Here is a 24,784-nt window from a genome sequence, read left to right as displayed (position 1 = left end):
CCTTGTGCTGCCTCAGCCCTCACCAGGATCTCCATGAGGTGATCTGAGACTGGGGACAAACTGTTCCATGTATGTAACTTGTTTTTTGGTGAGGTTAGATCTGTGTCAGGTCATCAGCAGGGAAGGAATCTCCTGGTGGTGCTCGGGAGTCGGCCTCTTCTCCCAGGCAACTAGCAATAGGACAAGAGGACACAGCCTCAAGCTTGGCCAGGGGAGGGTCAGGTTGGACATTAGGAAGCATTTCTTCTCAGCAAGGGTCATTAGCCATTGGAAGGGGCTGCCCAGGGAGGTGGTGGAGTCACCATCTCTGGAGGGGTTTGAGAAAAGCCTGGCCATGGCACTTAGTGCCCTGGTCTAGTTGACAGGGTGGCGTCAGGGCAGTGGTTGGACTCGATGATCCCAGAGGGCTCTTCCAACCTCATTGATTCTGTGGGAGCTGTTCACCAAACTGGCCAGTACGTCTCTGGAAACTGCTGCCAGAGGAGCTGTTTGACCCAACACTCTTCTAAAGATGTGCTTGGCATGCTCGAGGTGAGGCGTGCCTGCCTCGCCGCCGCAGCACCGAGTGCGTGCGTGGTGCCCTGCTGAGGAAGAGTTTCCCTCTTACTCCAGTCTTTGCTGCACACAAAGCTGCTTCACCCATCCAGATCTGGGTGAGTCTGTGGAGCTGCCGAAGGGTTTGTCAGCAGGATGCAGGGCTGGGGTCTGCCTGTCCTTCTGCAGGGGAGTTACTGAGTGTTCCTGGGTGCTGGAAGTGTGAGGAAATCTATTCTGTCTGCTCCAGGGCTAATTCTGCCAGGCTTTACTGTGAGCTAGGACTAGCAAGACTTTGTGAATTACGAATTGGGATTAGCCCACCACCAAAGCGATGCCGTACGCTTTCAGTGACTGCACTCAGGGTGAGGAGCGAAGGACAGCAGTGTGGGATCACTTCAGAATGGCTTGGAGTAGCACAGCAGGAGGGTGCCATTACCCTCGTGACAAATCCTACCTGTTGTGGTCTCTCTGCTGCTGTCAAGTCAGCAGTCTGTATCTCAGGGTGTGGTTCCAGGTTAGGACTGCCAGTGTGGCAGAGCTGGTTTAAGAGGTTCTCTCCCTCCCTCTGTTAGTGCCTCGGGAGCTGATGCCCCTGAGCTGAATGCTGCTTCAGGGCACCATGGATCATTCCCTAGATGCAAGTTGGCGGGGGGGTGCATCTAATCCAAACTGTTGTCTGTGCTGGGCTAGTGAGCTAGTTGCCCCACCAGCAAACCTGGCGAGACTGGAGAGGTGGCAGATCTGAGATGGGGAGACAGGGTGGGGTAGGAACCTCTTAAACTGGCTCTGCTGCTGGAGAGAGCCTGCGGTGGAGCTGCACCCTCCCTTGGGGTGGCGGGTGCTTTCTGGGGCTCGGGCACAGCTCCTGCTGAAGGTACTGCAGTGCCTGGGTGGCCACCAGTGACCATCCCTGGGTGGCTGCAGTGGCACCCTTGTTTTCGTTGTTGGAGATTGTTGCGACACCCATGAAGGGCAGTGGGCCTGTGGAGGAGGAGATCCACCCGCTGATAAGTGCTCTGGGTGCTTGAGGGGGGAGGCAGAGAGTGAAATGCTGTCTCTCCCATCGCTCGGGGCAGTCCGTGTCCTGCCTTAGCACTGCCCTGCCCTGCCCTCTGGTCAGATCCTTACGTGAAATTGGAGAGGAGCCTCTGCCTGTCCTTACCAGCCAAAAACTGAGGCCTCTCCTGTAAAGAGCAGTTAGCAAACCTGTCCTTACACGTTGGTGTCCACACTATCCCCTGGGCGAGAGTTCACGTGAGCTTTGCAGTATGTGGAGTCACCAGCTGAGGGATGAAGCTTGGGGAGCGCGGAGGGGAAGGTTCCTCTCGCAGCCGTGTGTCCTGTGGTGTGCAGTGGCACCAGCACGCTCAGGCGTGCACTGCCCGTGCCTGGGCGTTGGCAAGGCTGGCTCTGACGGGTGCCCAGTCACAGAGGCTCTAATCTTGTGGCTTCCAAGTTGTTCGTATTGATGGTACCAAACCCTTTCTGCAGGATGGGGTGATGTCAAACATGGGGCCAGGAAGGCCCGTGCGTGTTGGCGTCGATGTGACAGCCCTGTGACAAAGTTCCATCCCTTATCCTCGCACCACCAAGGGGATAAACGCTCTCAAAGCTGAGAGAGGGAGGTCAGTGGGGAGCAGGATGTGTCATCCTCAGATCTTGGTGTGCTTGACCAAGTACCAGCCATGAGAAAAATCCCATTGACCTGGGACTGGTACGTGTGTGCTGGGGTGAGCCTACCAGCGTAGTTCCTGCAGGCACTGAAGCGTGGGATGAGCTAAACGTGCTGGGGTGAGAACCTGGGTGGTTGTACATGGCTCCACCATGAAATGTGACACTGGCAATCCCTTGCCCTGCCAAGTGATACTCCCTCCTGTTGCCTGAAAGGAGTTTGTCTGCTAGAGAGCCCTACGTGAAACCCTGTCTGGCCAAATGTCGCTCATCAGCTGGACACGCCTCAATTGCCTAGTCTAGACAGGACCTGTGCAAGGAGGGTAATTAATCTCTCCCACATGCCTCTGCCTCAAACTGAAGACACTACAAATGAGTCATTCCAAATGACCCAGGTGTAATAATTGAGCTCTAAATAATTAAGGGACTGTTCAGATTTGAGCTGGGCAGCTCTTTGGTGGAAGCCAGCAGCAAGTGAAGGCTATCCTTGGAAGGCTTTAGTAATCCCAGCTGGAGGTGATGCTAACAGGTTAGCAGAGCAGTCCTCCTGCCCCCAGTGCCTTTTTATTGTTGGCTAATTATGTCAGGAGCCACTCAGACAGGGGTCTACAGGTCACTGGCTGGGTTTGGGGGTAGTCTACAACTACCTGAAGGGAAGTTGTAGTGAAGTGAGAGTCGGCCTCTTCTGCCGGGCAACTAGCGATAGGACAAGAGGACACAGCCTCAAGCTTGGCCAGGGGAGGTTCAGGTTGGACATTAGGAAGAATTTCTTTTCAGAAAGGGTCATTAGCCATTGGAAGGGGCTGCCCAGGGAGGTGGTGGAGTCACCATCTCTGGAGGGGTTTAAGAAAAGCCTGGCCATGGCACTTAGTGCCCTGGTCTAGTTGCCATGGTGGTGTCAGGGCAATGGTTGGACTCGATGATCCCAGAGGGCTCTTCCAACCTGGTTGATTCTGGGATTCTGTGAAATGGCACATGCAGGGGAAGTGGTGGAGAAACAAGGTGATGCACTAACACTGTCCTCTGAAAATGTATGAGGGAAAGCAATTACTTGTCTTCAGAGTGAGATGGCTGGTGCTGCTGATGATGGAAGAGTGTTGCTGATTCCAGAGGAGGAAGCGATGGGTGAGCTCTGAGTGGGTAGCCTGAGCTCTGGAAAGCTCGATTTGCTGCCAGAGTTGACTTATTAGTTCACAGACTTTCTTACACAATGCCTGACCTGCTTTTATTTGCTTTGAAGAGGTAGAAGGTGAGGAGGAACGTGGCATCCCACCCTGAATCGCTGCGCGTTGTCATGCAGCGTGATCCTGCGGCAGGAGCTGGTTGGGGGTGGCTGCTCCACTGAAGCACGTACCTGTGTGCTCAGAGAACAGGAGTTGTAGACGAGCAGATCTGCCTTCCTGGATGTCCTGGTGGAGAAGGGGATGAGAGCAGAGAATGATCTTGCTTAGTTGCCTTGGGAAAAGCAAAAGAGCCAAGTGGAAGAGCAAACCCTGCAGTAGGATTACAGGGCCTATAATTAGATATCAAAGATACTAAGCTGTCAAAAGCACTGGGAGGCAAGAAGGGTGGGGAGAATGTATCTCAGAAGTGGAGATGTTGTCTCCAATCGACTTGGAGAACCTGGGATCTCGGTTAAGTTTGGTGTTCGTGGGGTGGAGGTCAGACAGAACAAACCTGTGCAGAGCCCTCCTGCTGGGAGGGAGCAGTGGATGGGCATAGGTCCCTGTTGGGAAAATGGGATGTGACCATTTCAGCTGAAGCTAAGAAGCTATCTGTGACTGCACTTGTACAAATGCATCATCAAAAAGCCTGTCAATAAAATCTGAAACCAACATCACAGCTATCTTCCGTCTTGGATGGTCTCAAGCTAGTTGAGCTGCAGACCGAACTCTTTGCTGTGCAAGTGCTTGTGCTGGTCCAGGTTCGATTCCTTTTCTGGGGGGCTTAGGGCAGGGTGTCAGCCTCCTGAGGGCTGTAGGGAACTTTGGTGGTGTTCTTCCCTTCCCACAGTGGTCTGCACTCCCTGTGCTGCCCACCTTCAGGTACCTGCAGATCTCCCTTTGCAGGGACACTCATGACTTTGATTTTTGAGGGTCAAGGAGTAGCGAGAGCGTGTTCCTACTGCTCTCTCTCTTAACTCACTACCTCTCAGGTCCTGTCAGTGCTGCCAAGTAGCAGCCCAAAGAGCAAATGCTCTGCCACATCCATGTTGCGTCTCGGGCAGTTAGGAAATGCTCTGTGCCATGTCCCCCACCCAGCTAGAGGCAGCTTCCATGCTGGACCACACTGGCTAATTTTCACTTGTCCTTGCTCATCTGATGGGGAAATCACAGGCTCCAGGATGGCGTAACGAGAATGAGCGTGAGCTGCTGTAGGTAGCTGATGCTGGAAGAGCTTTGCTTATATACAGCCTGGAGCTTAATCTGGAGAGACCAGAAGGGATGTGATGAACTCGAAGTTTGTTGTTTGCTGATCCTCCATGTTTACCTCTTCCCAGCTCCTAGGAACCAGGTGAGGAAGGTGGATAGCTGTCCACAGGCGTTGCTTGCTGGCATTTGAGATGGTTCAGATAAACCTGGTAACAAAGTGTAGCCTGTGAATCTTGATGGGGGAAAGGAGATGGGTCCATTTGACAGGGTTTCTCTCTGTCCTCTTTCTGTGGGCCAATGTTTGTGCATCTGTGTCGCTGTAGAAACAGTATCAGTGGTAAACAGCGTGAGGTGGCTGTCCAGGGACTGTGAATCCCTGTGGAAGTCCCGGGAACTTGAACCGGAGGAGGTTATGGGCTGGGATCTGCCTGGGGTTGCAGGGTGGGATGAAGAGAGAGGTGAGTTTCTGCTTGTGCGCTCTCTGTAGCGCTCCCACCCAGGTCGGGTGCAAATCTGGGTGCCATCCTTGCTGCCAGAAGAGTTGGGCTGTGGTCCGCAGCACTGCGTGTGCCGTGCTCGTGCGTGTGAGCGAGCTGTTGGGCTGGGGGACTGGCTGGTTTTACTGCTGTCAACTAGAACAGGTCATGTTGATGGCGAGGTGGTGAGCAGAGCGGTAAGCTTCCCTCCCTACATGTCATTAAACACTTGCTGCTTTTTGTCTTTTCCTGGATCTTAACATGTTTTAGCTGTCACACTGCACACTGACTTAATAAAGTCACCCCCACACACCCCCCGCACCCTTTTATGTCAAGGAAGAGGCTCCGGGGTGTGATCGTCGTTTGTGGTTTTTGTTAGCGCTGGTCCTCGGGGTTGGGAACTGACTGCAGACTCATGCTGGCATGTCTTAGCCAGTCCTGGCAGAGTTCTGGAGAAGAGGTCACTTGATAAAAGGCACTGGGGGAAGGATCAGGACGGTGCTTGATAGAGCTGTTATCTGGAGAAGCAGACCCCAACCAGTGAGGCGCATCCTCGCTACAAGTGAGATATGCAGAGGGGATGGTCCTTTTTGGTGGTGCCTCTTACCTTGCCTGAACTTTTCATGAGGCAGCAGGAAAGTCTGAAGGGTGAGAGAGAAGAAAGACAGTGCTGCAGAACTTGGAGAGATGGCTAAGTGAATGCTGGAGGAGCAATCAGAAGGTGTAAGAGCAGAAAAGCCTGGATTTAAAGGGAAAAAAAAAAAGGTTGGCCTGTGCTGTTCAATCCAAAAGTGCCCTGCTTCCGCCTTGCTCTCCCTTGTACCCCTGGCTCCCAGGAGCTGTAATTTTGGGATCGAGCTGAGGCAGCTGGAGGTGGAAGAGGAGGGCTGGCAACATATGCTCCTTTAGGGTTAGACTGCCTCAGCATCTCTGATTCGCTGTGCGTAAATATTTCCATGTGTCGCTGAACTCGTGAGCCCCTTTGCCCCATTTGGAGTGAGGAAGGAGCAAGTACGGGGCTTCTTGTGGAGCAAAGGGGCAGGGAGTGTGTGCAGTGATGGTGTAACAGTGCGGAGTACGGAGGAAATCTCCTTCCTAGTAGATGGTTTTACACACTGTCCATGTTCTTCCCAATGGCCTGGGGTTGTTTTCCTTCTTCATAAGCATCCTAAGCCCCGTAGCACGTTGCTATTCTCTTTAAAGGACAGTGTCAGCGTAGCGGGAATTGCAGGACAAACCCTAAAGCTTTCTGTGCTTTTGCTCTCCAAGTACTCTTGTGGTCCAGCCTTGCTCAGTTTGTGTGATGGGACAGAACTGGCAACAGGTTTCTGCAGAGCTGGGTTGGGACGGTGGGAAATTTGGAGGGTGAGCTCTTCCCCCCCCTGAAAAATCCAAGCTAGTCGTCTGAACTCCCACCATGGTGTGGACAGAGAGGTGCTCTGCCTGTCCCAGCAAGGACTGAAGTCGTGTAGTGCTGACCTCCTAATGCTAGATCAGCTGCACCTCTGTCTCTGAATGGCCGTGGCTCCGTCTGTCCCTTGTGCTGGGTCTCTACCCGGTCATCTGTGGGGGCTCTGCAGCCTGGAGGTAGATGCTCCGCTCTTTCCCAAGTGGGGAAATGGGTTAAGTGCATGTGATTTTCAAGTCTGCCTTTTTGGAGAAGCTTGGTCTACTTTGCCCCATTTTGGGGATGCTCTGTTGCCTTCCTAGACAAAGCAAGAGGAGCAGCAGAGCTGGTAATGCTCATCGACCTGACTGCATAGCACGTGTGCTGGGGACTCCCTGGCAGGGAAAGGGCTCTACACAGCAGGTTTTCTCCTTGGATTTCTTCTGGTTTGGAAGGGGTGGGAGGTAATTAAAGGGTTTTGCTCAGTCTGCTTGAGAAATAACAAGGCTGAATGTCAAAGAGTGGCTTTTAACATAGTCTGTGTGGCTCAGAGGGTTGGTGTTCAGTCCTGAAAGGTGACACGGTGAAGGATCTGATGGTCCTTCATGAGCTTCCTCAAGCTCTCATAGAATCCAGGTACCAGGGTGCTACAGCTGGTGGTGGGTACGGACAGTTTGAGGGTTAGTAGTGCCGTAAAAGCTAGTTGGGACATGGCTGCGTGTGAAATACGCTGCAGGTGACTGGAGTGAGAAGCCATGTCCTTTCCTAGGAGCAGTGCTTCCTTACTGGGCCCGTTGCCAGACTTGCCCATCTGTGATCTGATCTAGCACGTTCCTCTGTCTTGTGGTTTTGCTGCTGTGGCTGCTCAGCGTGTGGTTTCGGGGCAGCTCCTGGAGTTTTCCTTGACCTGTTGGTGCTGTCTCCCCACCTGCCTCTTTCAGCCTTGCTCCAATTCCCCAGTTACTCCTTGTGTACATCCAATTTCGTAACCCAAAAGTGCAAACCGAAGCATTCTCCCTGCTCGTTCTGAAATGCTGCCAGCCCTGCTCGTGATAGGAATCCCTCCTGGCACTGTGAAGCCTGGAAGGGTTCCAGTTCTGTGCACATTCTTCTTCACTCCTCAGTCTGGTGCTCTTGAGTCTGTCTTTGTCCAGGTATGTGCAACCTGGGTTACACCAGTTCTGCTCTCTGGGTCTTGAGAGAGACAGGAGATGATGAGGGGCATTTAACCTGGGTTGAGCCTGCTGGGTTAGTTCTTGGGTTCCTCTTGTGAAACCAGGCAATGAAGGAGTTAGTTTAGTGTGGCAGTCTTGTCCAGATCATCATCGTTGGTGGCTAGGGCAAGCAGAGCTGCTAAAATTAGCCACCTGCTAGCTTGTCCTAGTGTCGGGCTGGCCTCCAGGCTTGCACTGAGATGGATATGGCCACTGACAGGTTGTCCTGGATGACTTACTTCGGGGGTTGTGGCCTTCTCTTCAGATCCTACTGCAGGGCCCCATTCTAGCTAGGGGAGTGGGGGGGCCAGGACCACTTTGTTGATCATCTCTGGGGCACTGGCGGTTATTTGGCAAAGCAAATGGCTCTGCAGAGCCTGCCTTGCTGCTTCCATGCTTGTCCGTCCTCCTGCCAGGGGCTGCCTTTGCCTTGTGCCTTCCCAGAGAAACGGGACCCTTTCCCACTGATACAACGGCTCTTGCGTGACCTTTTGGGGGGTGGCTGTTAATTACTGGTGGATCTCAGCGTGGTGTCTTGGAGACTGAATTCTGGACGCTGCTGTTCGCCACAGGTACTCGCTCAAGATTAAAACACCCGTCAACAGGTTTGGATGTTGAAGGTCAGGACTTATCGAGACAAGAGCCATAGTTGATTTCTGTAAATGTATGTGAGAAGTTAGATTCATAAACTGAGGACAGTTGAGCTTGTTGGTTTATCACCAATTTGGACACATTTCAGCAAAGTAAACCTACAAAGGGATGGGTGGCTGAACGTGAGACCCACTGGTAAGTCACACTGCTCTATGCATGTGCTGGGAGCCAGGCAGAAGTTATAGTCCCTGCAGCGAGGGGAGTTTGGAAGGAGGGAGTTCAGAAATGGGAGTGGAACTTGACTGCATTCTTCACGTCAACATCTTTCCTCTAAAGGAATAAGGGAGGGTTGTGGGAGGCTTCAAACCAGGCAGGCTGCTCTGGAAATGCAGCAGACAAAAGGGAGGAAGCCCAGGGAGAGGAAAAGTGAGGGGTGCTGTGATCTCCTGAAGTGGAAGGAGCTGTGGCACAGCAGGAGGAGGCTTCCTGGGGACCGGGAGATGGAGGTGATGGGAGATCAGGGAGGGAATGGCAGCAGACAGGACAGGACGTGACTAAAATACCGTGGTGGTGGTTGGTTTCACTCTGTAAATATGTGAGGCTCTTTCAGCGAAAGGACGGCTTGTTCTTCTTTCAAATGTGACCTTGTACTAGTTCTTCTCTCAAAAAAACCCCACAGGAGAGTAGTCTTCTGGTTCTCTTCAGCCGACTGTCAGCTCCTTTGCTGTTAGAGGTAGCTGTGCTCCATCGAGGCAGCGCTTGCTCATGGAGAGAGGTGGCCAAGGAAGGGTTTTGAAGAGTTACCGCTGTGGAACTGCGTGAGGCGCTTCCCCTGGCATCTCTGGGAGAAGGAGACTGCAGTGGAAGGATCGGAATAGACGGGACAGCACTGGAGCTGTCTGCAGGATTAATATTCATGCTGCCTATTTCCTACATTAAGTGAATGGTACCCAAGAGGGCCAGAAAGAGATGGTGAAGGACAGCTATCTGAGATGAGAATTGCTGGCTGTCTGGTGTTGGAGGATGAATAAACTCCCTTTATCTTGACCCCGGCTGACACAGAGAGAAAGGCTTTGGACTGCTTTTTCCTTAGTAAAAATCTCACCACGATGAAAAATGCCTGGATCCTAACGCAGCTCACGGAGCTGGGAAAAAAAAAGCAATATTTAAATATTTCTGCTTATACTGAGCGCTGAGGTTGTCCAACAGAGATATATATGTAATGTGTCCAGCTCTTATCCCTTGCTTTCCTGGGGCTGGACTTCATCTGGGACATTCTCATGGATGGCAGTTTTGGGAGTGTCTGCTGATCTCCTTTTTGGAAGTCGCGCATCCCTGGCTGAACCGACAGTTGACACTGGATAAACTCCTGGTAGCTGAGCTGCCCCTGGGAACAAGTGGTCTTAGTCTAAGAGCCCAGGGCCCTGCACTTCAAGAAAGATGTTGGGGTGTTGGAGCGAGTGCAGAGGAGGGCGACCAAGGTGGGGAAGGGTCTGGAGGGTCTGACCTCCGAGGAACGGCTGAGGGAGCTGGGGGTGTTTAGCCTGGAGAAGAGGAGGCTCAGAGGTGACCTTAGTGCAGTCTACAACTACCTGAAGGGAGGTTGTAGCGCAGTGGGAGTCGGCCTCTTCTCCCAGGCAACCAGCGATAGGACAAGAGGACACAGCCTCAAGCTTGGCCAGGGGAGGTTCAGGTTGGACATTAGGAAGCATTTCTTCTCAGCAAGGGTCATTAGGCATTGGAAGGGGCTGCCCAGGGAGGTGGTGGAGTCACCATCTCTGGAGGGATTTAAGAAAAGCCTGGCCATGGCACTTAGTGCCCTGGTCTAGTTGCCATGGTGGTGTCAGGGCAATGGTTGGACTCGATGATCCCAGAGGTCTCTTCCAACCTCATTGATTCTGTGATTCTGTGACTTGCTGGTGTGCTCTGGTAAGGCCTGCCTGGATGGGGTTGCACCAACAAGCAGCAAGAAAGAGTTCAGAGGGCTGTAGCTATCAGCTGGGCAGGGGTACTTGGCCAAGACCCAGCCCTGGCACGGGCTGTGGGACAAAAGTAGCCATCTCCTCCCAGGAATAGATCAAACTTTGTGCTGTAGGAAGGATTTGTGCAGTGGAAAGGTGAGGTTGGCATTAGCATGTGATGGCTTCACGTGTCTCTTGCCCTTTGCAGGTATCGCCTGTAGCCAGTTATTTAACAGGGCGCAATTCCCTGCATGGCAAGTGAGGATCAAAGCACATCGGAGAGGAAAGGGCTCTTGAAGTGTCCCTACACAAGCTCTAAACTCGTACACTGACCGCATCGATCAGTGGAGACCTGATTTGGGGAGCTGGGGAACCGTGGTTTGTGTAACACTGTGTGAGGAAGCTGCAGACTCCAGGAGGGGAAAACCCTGCCACAGAGATCTGCCCAAAGTCCCCACAGATGCTGTCTCTCCCAAAACGCACGCTTGGAAGTGCAGCAGCCTTTCCTCCCTCCTGTCCGCTCTGCACACCCTGAAATGTTGTTTTTCCCCACCCTCCCAAGACAACAATGACATGAAAGCGCTGTGGCCCCGGCCGAGTACACGCGAGGCGTTGTATAACTGATGGGAGCGATTTGTATTGTGGCAGCGCGTTTGGGTCCTCAGCCATGACTGGGCTCCTATTCTCCTACATACTGTGCAAATTAGGAGGCCGGACTCTTCCCTGCCCACAGGAGCAAGCGAAGCTGATCTGGCTGGGAGCGTGGAGCGGGTTTTGTGGCTGATGACAAGAGCATTAGACTTTGGAATTTGCTTGGCTGGAGGAGACAACCCTTTCCTTGTGTGTTCTGCATCCTCGTTTCCCAGTTGCAAAGGGATTAGAGTTTAAGGTGCTTCTGCCCATTTCCTCGTGTTGGCACCTTTGTGGTGTGGCTGCCTTTCCTTTGCTGTGAACGAGATCAGGGAAAAGGGTGGGAACGGTTCCCTGATCCCACAGTGCAGAGCCACGGTGGTGTCAGGGCAATGGTTGGACTCCATGATCCCAGAGGGCTCTTCCAACCTCATTGATTCTGTGATGTAGCTGGATAAGGTGAAAATTGTATTGCTGCTGTTTTATGTAATGCGAGTCCACGGCAGGTTGGGCTGGTGGAGTGGCATCCTCTGAAACACATCGTGTTTCTTTGGTCGTAAAGCCTCCAAGTTTGTTAGTGAGTGACCAGATCGTTTGCTGCACGTTCACGTAGGGTGGGAGTGGGATCTGTCCTCAGAGCTGTCATTTGTCCTCAGGATTAACCAACTCAAAGCTGTCTTGTGGCCCAGATGCCAAACTGGAGTGACCGAGTGCCAGAGCTAGCACCACGCGGGCAGCAGCAGCGATGGGGCACGGGGAGGGAGCAGGAGCTCCTCTGCGAAGCATCTCGGGCAGCTTACCCCTAGCTCAGCCTGGGCCGTTCGGTCCCAGTGGGACTGGTTGCGTGCTGGGGCTGTACCCCCAGCAGGAGTGCAGCATCCAGCTATGGCACCAGTGGGATCTGGATCAGGCCTGGCCATGTGTGGTCACATTTCTGTTAAATTAGCTGGCCAATGCAATCCAGAGCCCGTGCTGGCTTGGTGCCACTTCCAGAAGGACAATGCCTGGTGTGGCATGCAGTCTGGCAAGGCAATAATTGTGTCTGCTCCAGAAGGAAATCTTAAAGGGAGCCGTCAGACCGAGCTGGCGCTGCGTTAGGACGCAGTCGTGTGGCTGCAGTGGTCGTGGTGCAGCCCCTTCCAGTATCTAATGACCCTTTAATCACGCCTGTGCCTGGAGCTGCGTTCCAGCCCAGGTCTCCCGAGGTGAGAGGTTTGTGGTCAAGTGGGACACGCGTGAGTTTTAGCCCAATGCAGTAACCCCTGTTGCGTAGCTTAACGAGGAACCCTGAAATATCATTGATACTTCCAGCCTGGGAGCCAAATGTAAAGTTTTTGACCTGGGAGCAGGTCAAAAACCAGACCATAGCCTGGTCCTGCAGTGTGCCACCCCCCACCTGATCCAAAAGCAGGTGAGACCCATGGACCACAGGGCCCAGCATCCGCTGCTTCATTATGCACATCCTCTAATCGAGGACAGAGAACTGCCTGCTGGGGCCAGTAGTCCTAGGCTGGTCTGGGAATGGAGATGAGTGAAAAGTTAGTCATGCAGGAGGGTTATTAGCATGCTTGCCTGGACTAGGTGTGCCTTGTACTTCCCTGGTGTGGTTTAGTAAGGAATAAGATACCTGCAAAATAGTCACAGAATCACAGAATCAATGAGGTTGGAAGAGCCCTCTGGGCTCATCGAGTCCAACCATTGCCCTGACACCACCCTGTCAACTAGACCAGGGCACTAAGTGCCATGTCCAGCCTTTTGTTAAACTCCTTCAGAGATGGTGACTCCACCACCTCCCTGGGCAGCCCATATGTCTCCCGTAGCTGCTGTCCTTACAGCAGCAGTCAAAGGTGTCCTGGCAGGAACCGCAGCAGGCAGCTGATGTCTGACAGCATCACAGGGCAGGGTTTGAGACGTGTTTCAGCTGGACAGGGTCTGCACAGCCAAGGGTCCAAACAAGCACTAAGAAGCACTGTGACCTCCGCTTCTTTCTCTGAAAGTGTAGAAATACAAAGGGGAAGGTACATGTGTTGTCAGGGCTCTCCTTCCCCGGCTTCTAAAGCAGGCACCGAGCTGGGCTGGTTGGCGATGGGGAGAAGGGAGAAGAGCAGGTGCTCTGGCACCCAGAGGTGAGCACCTCCCTGCTATTTATGTGCTGCCTGTGGGAGTTCAGCAAGGTCTCCCAGGGGTTAACAGCAGCTGAGACCTCTGGGAGCTGGTTGTGCAGCTTCCTGCCCTGCAAAGGTGGGGCCAGCACGGCTCCAGGCTCCACCTGCCCATGCTGAGAGCCCAAGGCACCCAGAAAAAGTCCTCAGCTAACAGCAACGTGCCTGCTCCATCCTTTCTCGCCATGGGCATCTTGTGGTGGGCCGTGCCAGGGCCATCCAGCTCCATCCCTCCGGAGCAGCTGATTTGGACTGTTTCAGACCACCAGCGTGGAGGTGAGACGTGAGGCTTTGTGGTGGGGAGAGGGTTGAAGGTGGGGGAAGGCTCCACTCCTCCCAGGAGCTGGGAGCCTGGCCCAGCCCTGGTTAGCTGTTGGATTTCAGTGGAAGTGCAGGGTGCCAGGGCGATTTTTTTAAAGGAAAGTGCTTTATAAGGTGGGCTCGCCCTCCAGTATAACACAGCCAGGTACTCTTCTCCCAGTAACACCTCTACATCTCTGACTTAAAGCTCTGGTGCTCGAAAGAGCCAGTCGGTAACTGAGGGTTTGGGAGTTCAGCCCCTGGATTTGTGCTGGGAGCAGTGGGATGTGTGGCCTTAGCACCCTACAACTGGTCCCAGACGGTGCCTTGGGGCTCAGTCCTGCCCTGGCAGTGGGCAGTTTGGAGTCCCCCAGGAACACATCGCTTGGCTTCTGCGGGTGGCACCTTTTTTTTAATCCATCATTGTGCGTTTAGACAAGTGTGTCCATAAAAGCCTGTAATTAAAATCAGTTTTATCTTTGTATTGTTAAAAACAGTGAAAGAAAGTACTCTTGCTTGCTGTCCTGTTTAGTGGGTGGCTTAAGACAAAGGCTTGCCAACACGAAGCCCTTTTCCAGATTGTTTAATTGCTCTGACAGGCACTTGGAGAACAATGGTTTGGGGCTCTTTCCTTGATGCCCCGTTCAGGAGCAGGCTGTTGTTCCTGCCTGGCAGATGAGATGTCCGTGCCCCTCTTGTGTTCAGGTTTCTGTGGGGGAAGTTTGGAAAAGCAGGCAAAGTTAATGAGGTGTTAACAGAGGGGAGAGGTGAGTTGCTCTGCCTTGATGGCAGGGAAACTGCTTGGGAATTGATCAGCTTGCTTGAAAGCCTGAGGCTGAAGTTATGTGTGGAAAATATCCCGGGTGTGTTTAATTCAGCAGTGTGTGATGGGCTGGGGGAGCAAGCGGGCTGGGGCTGGCTGCTTGGGGCAAGATAAACCCTCTCCCACTTCAAGGGCTTTCACCATCACCTCAAGGTGGGCTTGTACCTCCTGGGACTTCACGTGGTCACAGAATCACAGAATCCCAGAATCAATGAGGTTGGAAGAGCCCTCTGGGCTCATCGAGTCCAACCATGGCCCTGACACCACCATGGCAACTAGACCAGGGCACTAAGTGCCATGTCCAGGCTTTTCTTAAACCCCTCCAGAGATGGTGACTCCACCACCTCCCTGGGCAGCCCCTTCCAATGGCTAATGACCCTTGCTGAGAAGAAATGCTTCCTAATGTCCAACCTGACCCTCCCCTGGCCAAGCTTGAGGCTGTGTCCTCTTGTCCTAGCGCTGGTTGCCTGGGAGAAGAGGCCGACTCCCACCCCGCTACAACCTCCCTTCAGGTAGTTGTAGACTGCACTAAGGTCACCTCTGAGCCTCCTCTTCTCCAGGCTAAACACCCCCAGCTCCCTCAGCCGTCAGAGCGAGCCCTGCCTTAGCCCTGGCTGGCTGGGTGGGGAGGACAGAAGTGAGCGGAGAGCGGCTTTGGGTGACATCCGAATCGGAGCTGAACTCCGGGGAGGAGATCTGCAGCTTGCAGATGTGAGAGTAGCTGCTGCGTCACCTGCTGCCCCATCCCATCCCTGACTGTCTGCTGGCACATCAGTTGGTGTGAATGCTTTATAACGGGAGCATCCCTAATTGGGGGAAGTCAGCTTGGCTAATTCAGCCCAGGTTGACTTTTATCTGAGGGCATTTAGGGAGCATCCCACAAACGGCTCTGCCAGAGCGTGGCCGGTCTCTGGAGGGGTGGCTAACAGCTGGGGACAGTAATTTCTTCCAGATCCAGCAATGCTGGAAGAGGATGTCTGTCAGGAATCCCAGTACTTATGAGACCCTCCAAGAAAAGGATTTCTTCCCCCCTGCTACTCCCTCACAAACAAGGGAATAAATCAACTTTTGTGTACAAGCACAGCCAGAGATGAAAACTTGAGAATTGTCTTCATCACTTCTTTATCACTTGGCGTTCTGGCAGGGATTTAAATCACAGGTGCCTTTACTTCCAGCGCGGGGAAATACTGATGCACCTGTAAAAATGGGAAACTGGTTCTTCTTCCTTTGCCCCAGTTACACTGAGCTATCTCCCCTCCTCCTGTGTTTCTATGTTAGCAGTCATTAGGAGTGAATTATCTGTCTCCTGTACAGCCCAAAGTGCTCAAATCTGTTGGTTGTAGGAGGAGCAAATCTGATGTTTCAGTGGTGTGTTTTGGATCTGGGACAGATGTTGCCTACATAGATCTTCTCTGGCATGTCTCTCTTGAAATACTGATAGTGCTTTATGAGCAAGAGACCTCGTGGCTAATTAACTTGGTAATAGAGGGTGTCTTCTCTCTGGGAGCAGAAGCACGTAGGCTTCCCAGGGACCGACTGCTGCAGGGCAAGGGCTTCCCCAGAGGCCCTGGCTGAGCTGCACCAGGTTGAGATGAGGCTCTGGGAAGCGAGCTGGTTGTTCCTCCTGGTCCATAACACCTTCCTGGTCTCTTCTCTCCTCAGCGTGGCACGATGAGACGGCGTTACGAGGACGACGGCATCTCCGACGATGAAATCGAAGGGAAGCGGACGTTTGACCTTGAGGAAAAGCTGTCCACCAACAAGTTTAACTCCACCTTCGTGGTCTTCATGGAAGGCAAAGGTTTGTGTTGGGGCTGCTGTGCTGCAGTGCGTGCTACTGCTGTGAGGAGCCAGACAGCTGCTGTGGCTGGCTGCTTCTCCAGTGAGGCACGGTGTGAGATGACCTTTCCCCGAGCCTCTCGCAGAAAGCTAACAGTGATCGCAGCTGGATGTGCCTTTGTGCATCTGACTACACCCAAAGCCTCCCCAGCTGCCAGCTTGAAGGGCGGTTACGAGGCAACTGTGGCGTTAATGAAATCCTTTCCCACTGTCCTGCATTTTGCTGCCTTCTGCTTTGCATCCTTTTGTGAAGTTGGGAAAACTGTCTGCTCCTCACACCAGTTCTGTGCTTTCCTCTGCTGTAAACCGCTTTACTTGCACCACTTGGGTTATACAGAGCAGGCAGGAGATGTTTCTGCCTTCTCCTGGAGCCAGTCCCCGAGCAGCTTGAAGGCAATGTGGAGCATATCAGTGGAGGATTGGCTCAAGCCTGCGAAACCTTTGGGCCAGAGGAGGTAGTAACAGGGAGTGTGTGTGGGAAATGGCATGGAAACCTCCCAGTCTGGAGAGCGATGAGCCAGTCTGCAGCACCACAGGCTTGCTGGGACACATGGCAGCCAGGACTGAGAGGGTTTGCCTGGGTCAGCACCTGTAATTGCAGCCACATGTCTACTAGATGCTTAATTCAAAGACTGTGGGGGATCTCTCCCCTTTCTTTCACCACTCTCACGGCTCGGTGGGATGTCTTTTCATCGCTCAGTGCAAGGCTCATGAGGATTTACTGGGAGGGAGGAGCATTTCTTCAAGGCCTCTCTTGCTTGGCCATGAGCTTCTTGGGGAAGTGAGGACCAAAAACCATGCTGTTCCCCTGCCTGGTGCATCCTGTTGGAGCAAATTCTCCCTGGAGGTCCTGTCTGAGGCTTGTCAGAAGCACACACCACACCACAAAGGAGTTCCAGGATCTGTGGAGGGCTTGCTTTCACTGGCTAGCCTTGCCACAGAGATATGAGGAGATTCTTGGCTCTCAACTAGACAGGGCCCCAGCCAACCTCATCTCAGTCTGAAGTTAGTTTGCTGGGAGCAGGGATGGACTAGAGATCTCCAGAGATGCTTTCTAACCTCAGTTTGTCCTCTGAAGGAGTCTCCCCTAACACCTTCCCTCTTCTTTTCTCCCCACACCAGACTTCACCGTTGAATACATCCAGCGGGGCGGCCTGAGAGACCCTCTCATCTTCAGGAGCTCTGATGGCTTGGGGATAAAGTAAGTGTCAGGGGCACAGGGTGGTGGATCACTCTGGCCTGATTTCTTGCCTCTCTCCACATTGTGTGGGATCTGATCCTGGTAGCCTGATCTGTGCTCTGCCAAGTTGGTATGACAATGTCCTGTCCACGCTGTTCTTTACGTGCAGTGAGCAGAGAGATGTATCTTCCACCTCAGTTATCCTCTTCTTACTAGTCTGGACTTAAAATGAGAGGACTGAATTGGCTGTAGGTTATCCCAGTCCAACCAAATGTCTGGAAAGTCCCACTGCTGCTCTGATGTAACATCTGGCTGTGATTCTTTCCTAGTAATATAGACATCTCTTGCCAGAGAGTCAAGCAATTTGTAGTATTTCTGGCATTTTCCAGAATTCCAACCTGATTTACCCAACACAGTTACTTCTAAACTGCCACCTCTCTCTTGCTACACTAAGTCAATAAAGGTTTACAGCTTTGAGAGTACAGCTATACTGATGCAAGGCTTTGTGCTGTTTTATGATGTTCATATAAATATACTATGGGGTGATAAATATAGTTTTAAGGCAAGTAATACTACATCAAAACATCACAGCTGTCTTTTACAAAATTAAAAATAAAACCTGATCTGATCCAGTGTTTCTGCTGGGTCAGTGGTTTTTGGTTTTGGCTAATACAAAAGTTAGAGGAATAAATTAGCCCTGGCAAACTTTCTCAGAGCCAGTATCAGCAACACTGCTCTTGACTTCCTCAGCTGGCTGTGAACAGATGGGCAACACCTCATCCAGGGCTGTGCTGTGGTGAATTAGCTAGGAAATTGTGCTGGGCTCAGTTTTAACTGCTCGGTGACTTGGGAGGGCACAGATTTGATGCTGAGGATTACAGTGTGGGCAAAACTGGATTTCTCCTGAGCTTTTGGTTATTTCTCTGGGTCAAGAGCTGTTTGAATGGCTGCCCGCACATTCTGCCTGTGACAGCAGTGTTTGTACAGATAATTATGCCAGTACAAACAGTTAGAGTAGTTATGCTGTGTCAGTGAAATATACTGCTTGTACTGGTCTGGCTACATCCTTTATACTGGGATAACTCATACTCAGTCTCTAAAATGAGAGCTAGGATTGCTTAGCTCAAGGCCTGCTTGCTCGTTTGCCAGGAGCCACTGTACAGGAGCCCATGCTGTAGAGATGGTGTATCCTATTCCCAAATCTGCTTCCCCAGCCAGAAGTTGAGCCCAGTGTTTCACCCCAGACCTCTGCCCCCAGAGATCTAGTTGCATCGTCTTCACCCGCACCCAAGAGGCAACAAGCAGCACAGTAGTATCTTCAGGGCGCCAATACTGGGGTTACATGTGGGAAGGGTCTGCAATCAGAAGCACTTCATGATTTTTTTAGCAAAGTGTTTGTCCTGCAGGATGCCAGATCCGGACTTCAGCGTGAATGATGTGCGGCTGTGTGTGGGTAAGTGTCCAGGGACCACAGTGCACCTCTGTGCCTGGGGCAGATAGGGAGGAATGGGGGAGCCAGCGGGTTTATCAGAGCTAGAGGTCTGGTTTTGTGGCTCCACCTGTGTGCAGCTGGGTGAAGCTGAGCCGTTCTTAGCCAGCGGGTCACAACTCTTACCTGCTTGAGCCTAGCTTGATCTGAAACAGCTTCTGTTTCAACGTGGGTATGGAAGAAGATGAAGTTATGGGAGAGGCCAAGACATCACACCTGCGTGGGTGGGTTCTTTGAGGAAGGATCTCATGTCTCCTGGAGTGTCTCTTCTGAGTGGTCCATTGTGCACAGGGACGGTTCCAGTAACGTCTGTCTGTTGTGGCAGGGAGCCGACGGATGGTGGATGTCATGGATGTGAACACGCAGAGGGATATTGAGATGTCCATGGCACAGTGGGCACGCTACTACGAAACACCTGAGGCCGAGCGGGAGAAACTGTACAACGTCATCAGCCTGGAGTTCAGCCACACCAAACTGGAGAACCTGGTGCAGAGACCCGCTACGGTGAGCGTGGCTCTTCCTCCTGCAGGAATGTCCTTTCCCTTGTGCTTGTGGTCCTCCATAAGTGAGGTGCAGCCTGGCACTTGAATGTGGGAGGAGAGGGGCTGCTCGTAACGTGCATGGGCTCAGCCAGGGATGTCACTGCTGTGCTCTGGAAGCTGCTGGAGCTGATCCTGTGTTGGACTCGGACCTCATCTGCTATAGCTGATCACCCAGTCAGGCTGGGGCTGCCCAGCCTGTGCATCCCTCCGCTGTAGTGACTACGGTCACTGGCGTGTCATTCTGCTGGGAGCTGGCTTGTTCACTACCTGTCAGCAATTAGAGAGATGGAAGTGATTGGCTGAGGAATAATTAGAGTGAGATAACCTGCTTGTGCTGGCTGGTGATCAAGGACAGGCACAGAGTCTGAACAAGCACCTGCGTTTGAATAGAGAGGTCAGATTTGTGCTCAGCCACAGTGAGTGTTGAGGACAGGATGGGGACACTGGCTTCAAGCTTCTCCCAGTGAGCTGATTCCACTGCCTGCCAGGGCCTTGGCTGTCACTCAGTCTTGGGCTACCTCCCCTCTGTGCTCTGCACTGCCTTGCTCTGATGCTTGGTGCAGAGCCTTCTCCTTCTCCTTTGGATCAGCTCCGTTGTGGCCAAAGAGAGGAGCAGGGTAGGGGTGGCTTGCCATCATGCGTGGCCAGGTGTAAAACTCCAGCAGGACCCACATGGGACAGTGGAGCTCAGCAGTGCTGGCTGCATTTTGAGAGTGTAGCTAAAGCCTGGATGGTGGTTGAGCTTTGGGGTTTCCTTGGTATTTGGAAACCGTGGTCCTGTTAGGACAGCAACGCCGTGTTCAGCTGGGACTCCAGAGGGGTGTGCAGTGTGGCAGGGAGGGTTTCTGCTGCAAAGTGCTGAAATCTCTGAGGGCAGAGGAGGCCAAGACTGGAGGTGTGCTGGAAGGGCGGCAGGAGGCTGTTTGGCAGGGGGAAAACGAGCTGCCTTTACTGGGATGGATGGGATGGACATCCTGAACTCCCTCTGCAGTCGGTGGAGGGGAAGGGGCAACTCTGTAGGGCCATTCACTTCTCTCTGTTAACTGCAGAGGGAGCCTGGACATCTCTGGGTGCTCTGGCTGTCCTGAAGCTTGGCGAGTTGAATCCCACCCTAGCAGATGCTGCCCAGCATGTTTTTGATGTAAGCCCAGAGCGTAGCAGTTCCTGTCTAAGCCCCTAAGTAGCCAACCAGTATCCCAGTACCGTGCTTGGGATCTTGCTGTGGTGTTTGCTGCTCGTGTGAATCCAGAGGCTCGCTGTGCAGCAACTGGCATCAGAAGAGCTGGTCCTAAGTGCTTGACATGTGGGATTGCACCAGTGGCATGGGTGTGTGGAGGCCAAAAAGGGGGTATCGTGGCTATTTAGCTGACACCAGGGCTTCCTTCCCTGCCTTGGGTCCGTCATTTGTGAGTGTGCTCTGAGCTGGGCTGGCTGGCAGTCTGTGTGCAGCACCCCAGTGGCTTTGGGACCAGTGCAGTCCTGTGTCTCACAGGTGCCCAGCTGCGTGTGGGCTGTGAGCTTACCAGGCAGGCAATAGGTATTTGAGCTTCCAGGACAGCCTGGGAGTAGCAAAAGGGGTTACCATGCCCCTTTCATCTCTACTCATGTCTCCCACCTTTCTGCTGTAGGTGGATTTGATTGACTGGGTTGATAACATGTGGCCCAGACACCTGAAGGAGAGTCAGACAGAGTCTACGAATGCAATCCTGGAGATGCAGTACCCAAAGGTGCAGAAGTAAGTGACTTCCTGAGCTGTTCCAGCGGTGGCAGGCAGCAGAGCATCACTTACAAGAAAACTGCCCAAGGGAGGAGCAGTTTGTACCAAGGGGAAGCGGGAGGAACAGTCTCCCTGTTTATGTCAGCGGGTGACACTTCTAAGGACGCTGCAGTTAGTTATTTAAGCCCCTGCTGAACACTGTGGAAGGGTAGTTGTGTGGCTTCTAGAAGCTTGCTGTGCCTTGGGGAAACTCTTGGTGCTCACCACCTTGAGACATCTGGAGTCAGCGGAGCTGCTAGGCACTGCCCTGGGAGCCAGCCCTGTGACATGGGGGTTTCTAGAGCTGCTAGGTGTGTGAGGAGGAAAGCTCTCCTCTTGCCTGCACTAGATCTTTTTGTGGGGATGTGATATAAATGCAGAGTGAATTCTCCCCCCAAACCACCACCTCCCTGCAGCTGAAGTGCTTAGCACTGCAGTAGTTGGCTTCTGGCACTGCTCTGAGCCGTTGGCCTGGGTTTGGGCAGCCCATTCCCTTTGAATTCGTTATATCTGCTCTAAAATGTGGGTCACTATTCATTTTCACCTTACTATCATCTTATTTTCCACCAGATACTGTCTGATGAGTGTCAAGGGCTGCTACACGGACTTCCACGTGGACTTCGGTGGTACTTCTGTGTGGTACCACATCCACCGAGGGGGAAAGGTAGGGGGACAGTCTCTGGTGGGGAAAGTTACAGGGTGCTTTAGGAGAGTGGCTTCTAGTCTCTTCTCTTGTCGATCCTTGAAGATGCAGGTCCAAGACAGTGAACTGAAGTCTTTCCACCCTAAACTTGTTTATCTGTGGTTCTTGGAAGTAGTTCAGGCCCTCAGAGGTCCACAAGGCACAGGCTGAAAAACTAGGCTTTGAACTGAGGGTTAGTGACAGGTCTTCACTACAGAACCTCTTGAATGGTTTCTGGTGAGAAGTAGCTCTGAAACAGTGTCAGATTTGAGCTGCTTGTCTGGAGTTATTTCCTATAGCTGAGCTCAGCCCAAGGTACAAAAACTGGACCCCAGGCTCCATTGAGTTCGAGTTTATCTGGTTACAAGCTTAATCTGAGGGCAATGTTTGTTCCCTGATGGGTGGCTTCCAGTTATAATTGTGCAGGGATTTCCCTGTGCCAGGCATCACCCCAGGTGAGTGTAGTACTGAGGCCTGGCTTGGAAGAACCTGGTGGCAGATTTGTATCCTCTCTGAGAGGGGAGAGGAAGAGATTGAGGTGTCTGGAGAGGGAGCAGGGCAGGTTTGATGCAGTGATTTACGTACATGTGTTGTCTTTATTTGCAGATCTTCTGGCTGATCCCTCCCACGCCCCAGAACCTGGAGCTCTATGAAAACTGGCTTCTCTCAGGGAAGCAGGGAGACATTTTTCTTGGGGACAGAGTGTCGGAGTGCCAGCGCATCGAGCTCAAGCAGGGCTACACATTTGTCATCCCCTCAGGTACCTCAGGGTGGGCAGACGAGAGACTAAAACTCGGGGGACACAAGCAAAATCGGAACAGGCAGGATTTAGCTTCCTCCCTCATGAGTAACTCAGAGAGGGAGGTATGATGTGGCTCCATCCTCTTGCTTGCCAGCTCCCAAACATGCCTGTCATGGCAGTGTGGATTCAGCACTGTGGATTCACCACCTCCCTGGGCAGCCCCTTCCAATGGCTAATGACCCTTGCTGAGAAGAAATGCTTCCTAATGTCCAACCTGAACCTCCCCTGGTTCTTTGAAGTTGAGAGAGGGGACACTCTCAAGAGTTAAGAGAAATCTTTAGCCTGACTTGGTTTAGCAAGCAGAATAGTTGGAGGGCATCAGCAGTGTGTTGCGTGCACAGTGCCGTGCTAGGAAACACCAAAGGCAGAAGAGAGGAGGCAGATGAAAAAGCAGCTCAAGTTGTTGTTTGCAAGGGCTGGCTCACAGCTTTTTAGAACCTGGGATGGAGCCCTGGGATGTCTGTGAAATGTTGTGCTTGTGCTAGGGAATACTCCCTTGTAAGGAGAAAGATCGTTGGGACCCCTTTGAAGGCTTCTAATAAAACTATTGCATAAAAGTTGTGTCCATCAGACTGTCTCAAATGTCCAAGGCTGCTGTAACCTGCTGTTTGATCCCCAACATCAGTGCAGGAATAAGCTGTGGTGTTGCTTACAGAAGGACCAGGAACAGAAAACACCAGGGATTGCACAAGCTCCTCATTTGAGTCTTGTTGTCACAACTGCCACTTCTTTTGAGTTGAGTGGCCTTGCGCTAAGGAAGCCCGTGCTGGAATCCCCACAATGTTGGGCTTGGCTGCAGTGCTTAGTCTTGGAGATAACAGAGCTGGGACTCGAGTTACTTTGAGGGGTTTTTAATTGTTGAACAGATTTTGGAAGACTCTTTTCCTTGTTGGTGTTCTTAGGCCTAACACAACTAGGAAGCAACTTTCCAGGGACACCAGGATGACAAAAAGCTGTGGACTGGAGGTAGATACTGGCACGTGTGCCACCAGGGAAGGATATGAGGCCAGATCCACCAGTGTCTTTAAGTGCCCAAGTACAAGTCTGTCTCTAGCTCTTAGATGGGTCAAGTGAGCTGGGTATTGAGTAATTCAGTAGTGACACTTCAGGAGGTGTGGATGTTGTTGCTGTAACGCAGCAGTGTGTGCCCTCCTCAAAGAGCTGGGGTCTATATGGTCCCATAGTAGCCCTCCATGGCTACTAGGGCTGGCTGATGTGACAAGGGGTCAATAGCTAGTCTGTGCATTTGCAGCTAACCTCAATGGGCTTCGCTGAGCAGTGTGAGGGTTGTGTAAATTTGACAGCCCTGCTCTGAAGAGCACAGTTCGTAGGGACTGACAGTTGTGAGACCTTGACCTCTCTTTGCCCCTCAGAGGGATTTTTCAAACCCTGCTTTCTCTCCAAGGTTGGATCCATGCTGTGTACACTCCCATGGACACGCTGGTTTTCGGAGGCAACTTCTTACACAGCTTCAACATCCCTATGCAGCTCCGGATCTACAGCATCGAAGACCGCACGCGGGTAAGGACCCACGAGGGAGCTGGAGGACGTGGTCTCCTGGGATGGTGGGGAGGGCGCAGCCAGGAGCGGTGGTGTGCAGGCAGGCACGCTGAGTCTCACCCTGGGACAGAACTGGGGCAGAGGGACAGCCTGCAGCGTGCACTGAGGGTTGTTAACGTTCCCTCATACTGCCTGAAGAGGAAGGCAGAAGCATGGCCATGGGAGTGCGTCCAGCATGTTGCCTCTTCCCTTACCTGGCTGCCTTCTGCTGCTGCTTGGTGGTGATCTTAGACCTTGATGTGGTCTAAGATGACTGAAACTAAAGGCTTCTTGAGGTCTCGAGCAGAGAATGCTGTTGGCAGGTGGGTGTTCTTGCTTGGTCCTTGTGGAGACATGGGTCCTGCAGTGCTCAGCACCTGCAGAGAAGCCTCAGGACACGCCTGGGCTGTGGTGGGCAGACTGTTGGCCTCTCCGAGGATGTTCAGGGTGCTGCAGCAGGCAGGACCTGCGGGTTAGCACTCAGATGTCAGACCATCATCCAGATGAGATATACATAGAACGATGGAGTGGTAACTCGTCTGTTCATGGACCAACCCTTTCCCTCCACCCATACAAACCCTGTCAGATGCTGTGCTGGGCCTTGGGGAGGGGGCTTGGACCGTTACCTTCAACTGAAACCTTTTGTGGCATCTGCAGTTTTTTTCTTGTACTAATGAGAAGGAGGTTTGGGAGGCAGGGGGAGAGCTGCAACCCTAACAAAGAAAAATGAAATGTTAATGGCTTGCAAGTGAGTAGGGCCTGGTCTCTACTCTGCCTGGTGCTAATATCCTTCTGCAAGAATTACATCAGGCTGCCAGAAGCATGAGTGAT

At 52.6% G+C, this 24,784-nt stretch overlaps 1 protein-coding gene across 1 annotated transcript in view; it reads left to right on the top strand.

Moving 5' to 3' along the window:
• KDM2A (lysine demethylase 2A) overlaps window positions 1–24,784 on the top strand; it is a 46,923-nt gene that overhangs the window by 5,190 nt on the left and 16,949 nt on the right. Inside the window, exons 4-11 of the mRNA XM_068400131.1 lie at window positions 15,787–15,925; window positions 17,086–17,164; window positions 18,550–18,596; window positions 18,958–19,136; window positions 20,803–20,909; window positions 21,501–21,594; window positions 22,219–22,372; window positions 23,820–23,935. Of these exons, the coding sequence (XP_068256232.1) occupies window positions 15,787–15,925; window positions 17,086–17,164; window positions 18,550–18,596; window positions 18,958–19,136; window positions 20,803–20,909; window positions 21,501–21,594; window positions 22,219–22,372; window positions 23,820–23,935 (915 nt within the window). The remainder of the gene's footprint in view (window positions 1–15,786; window positions 15,926–17,085; window positions 17,165–18,549; window positions 18,597–18,957; window positions 19,137–20,802; window positions 20,910–21,500; window positions 21,595–22,218; window positions 22,373–23,819; window positions 23,936–24,784) is intronic.

This window comes from Nyctibius grandis, chromosome 4, assembly GCF_013368605.1.
Source record: "Nyctibius grandis isolate bNycGra1 chromosome 4, bNycGra1.pri, whole genome shotgun sequence".
Lineage (NCBI taxonomy): Eukaryota > Metazoa > Chordata > Aves > Nyctibiiformes > Nyctibiidae > Nyctibius > Nyctibius grandis.
This window is presented reverse-complemented; position numbering and strand designations above follow the sequence as displayed.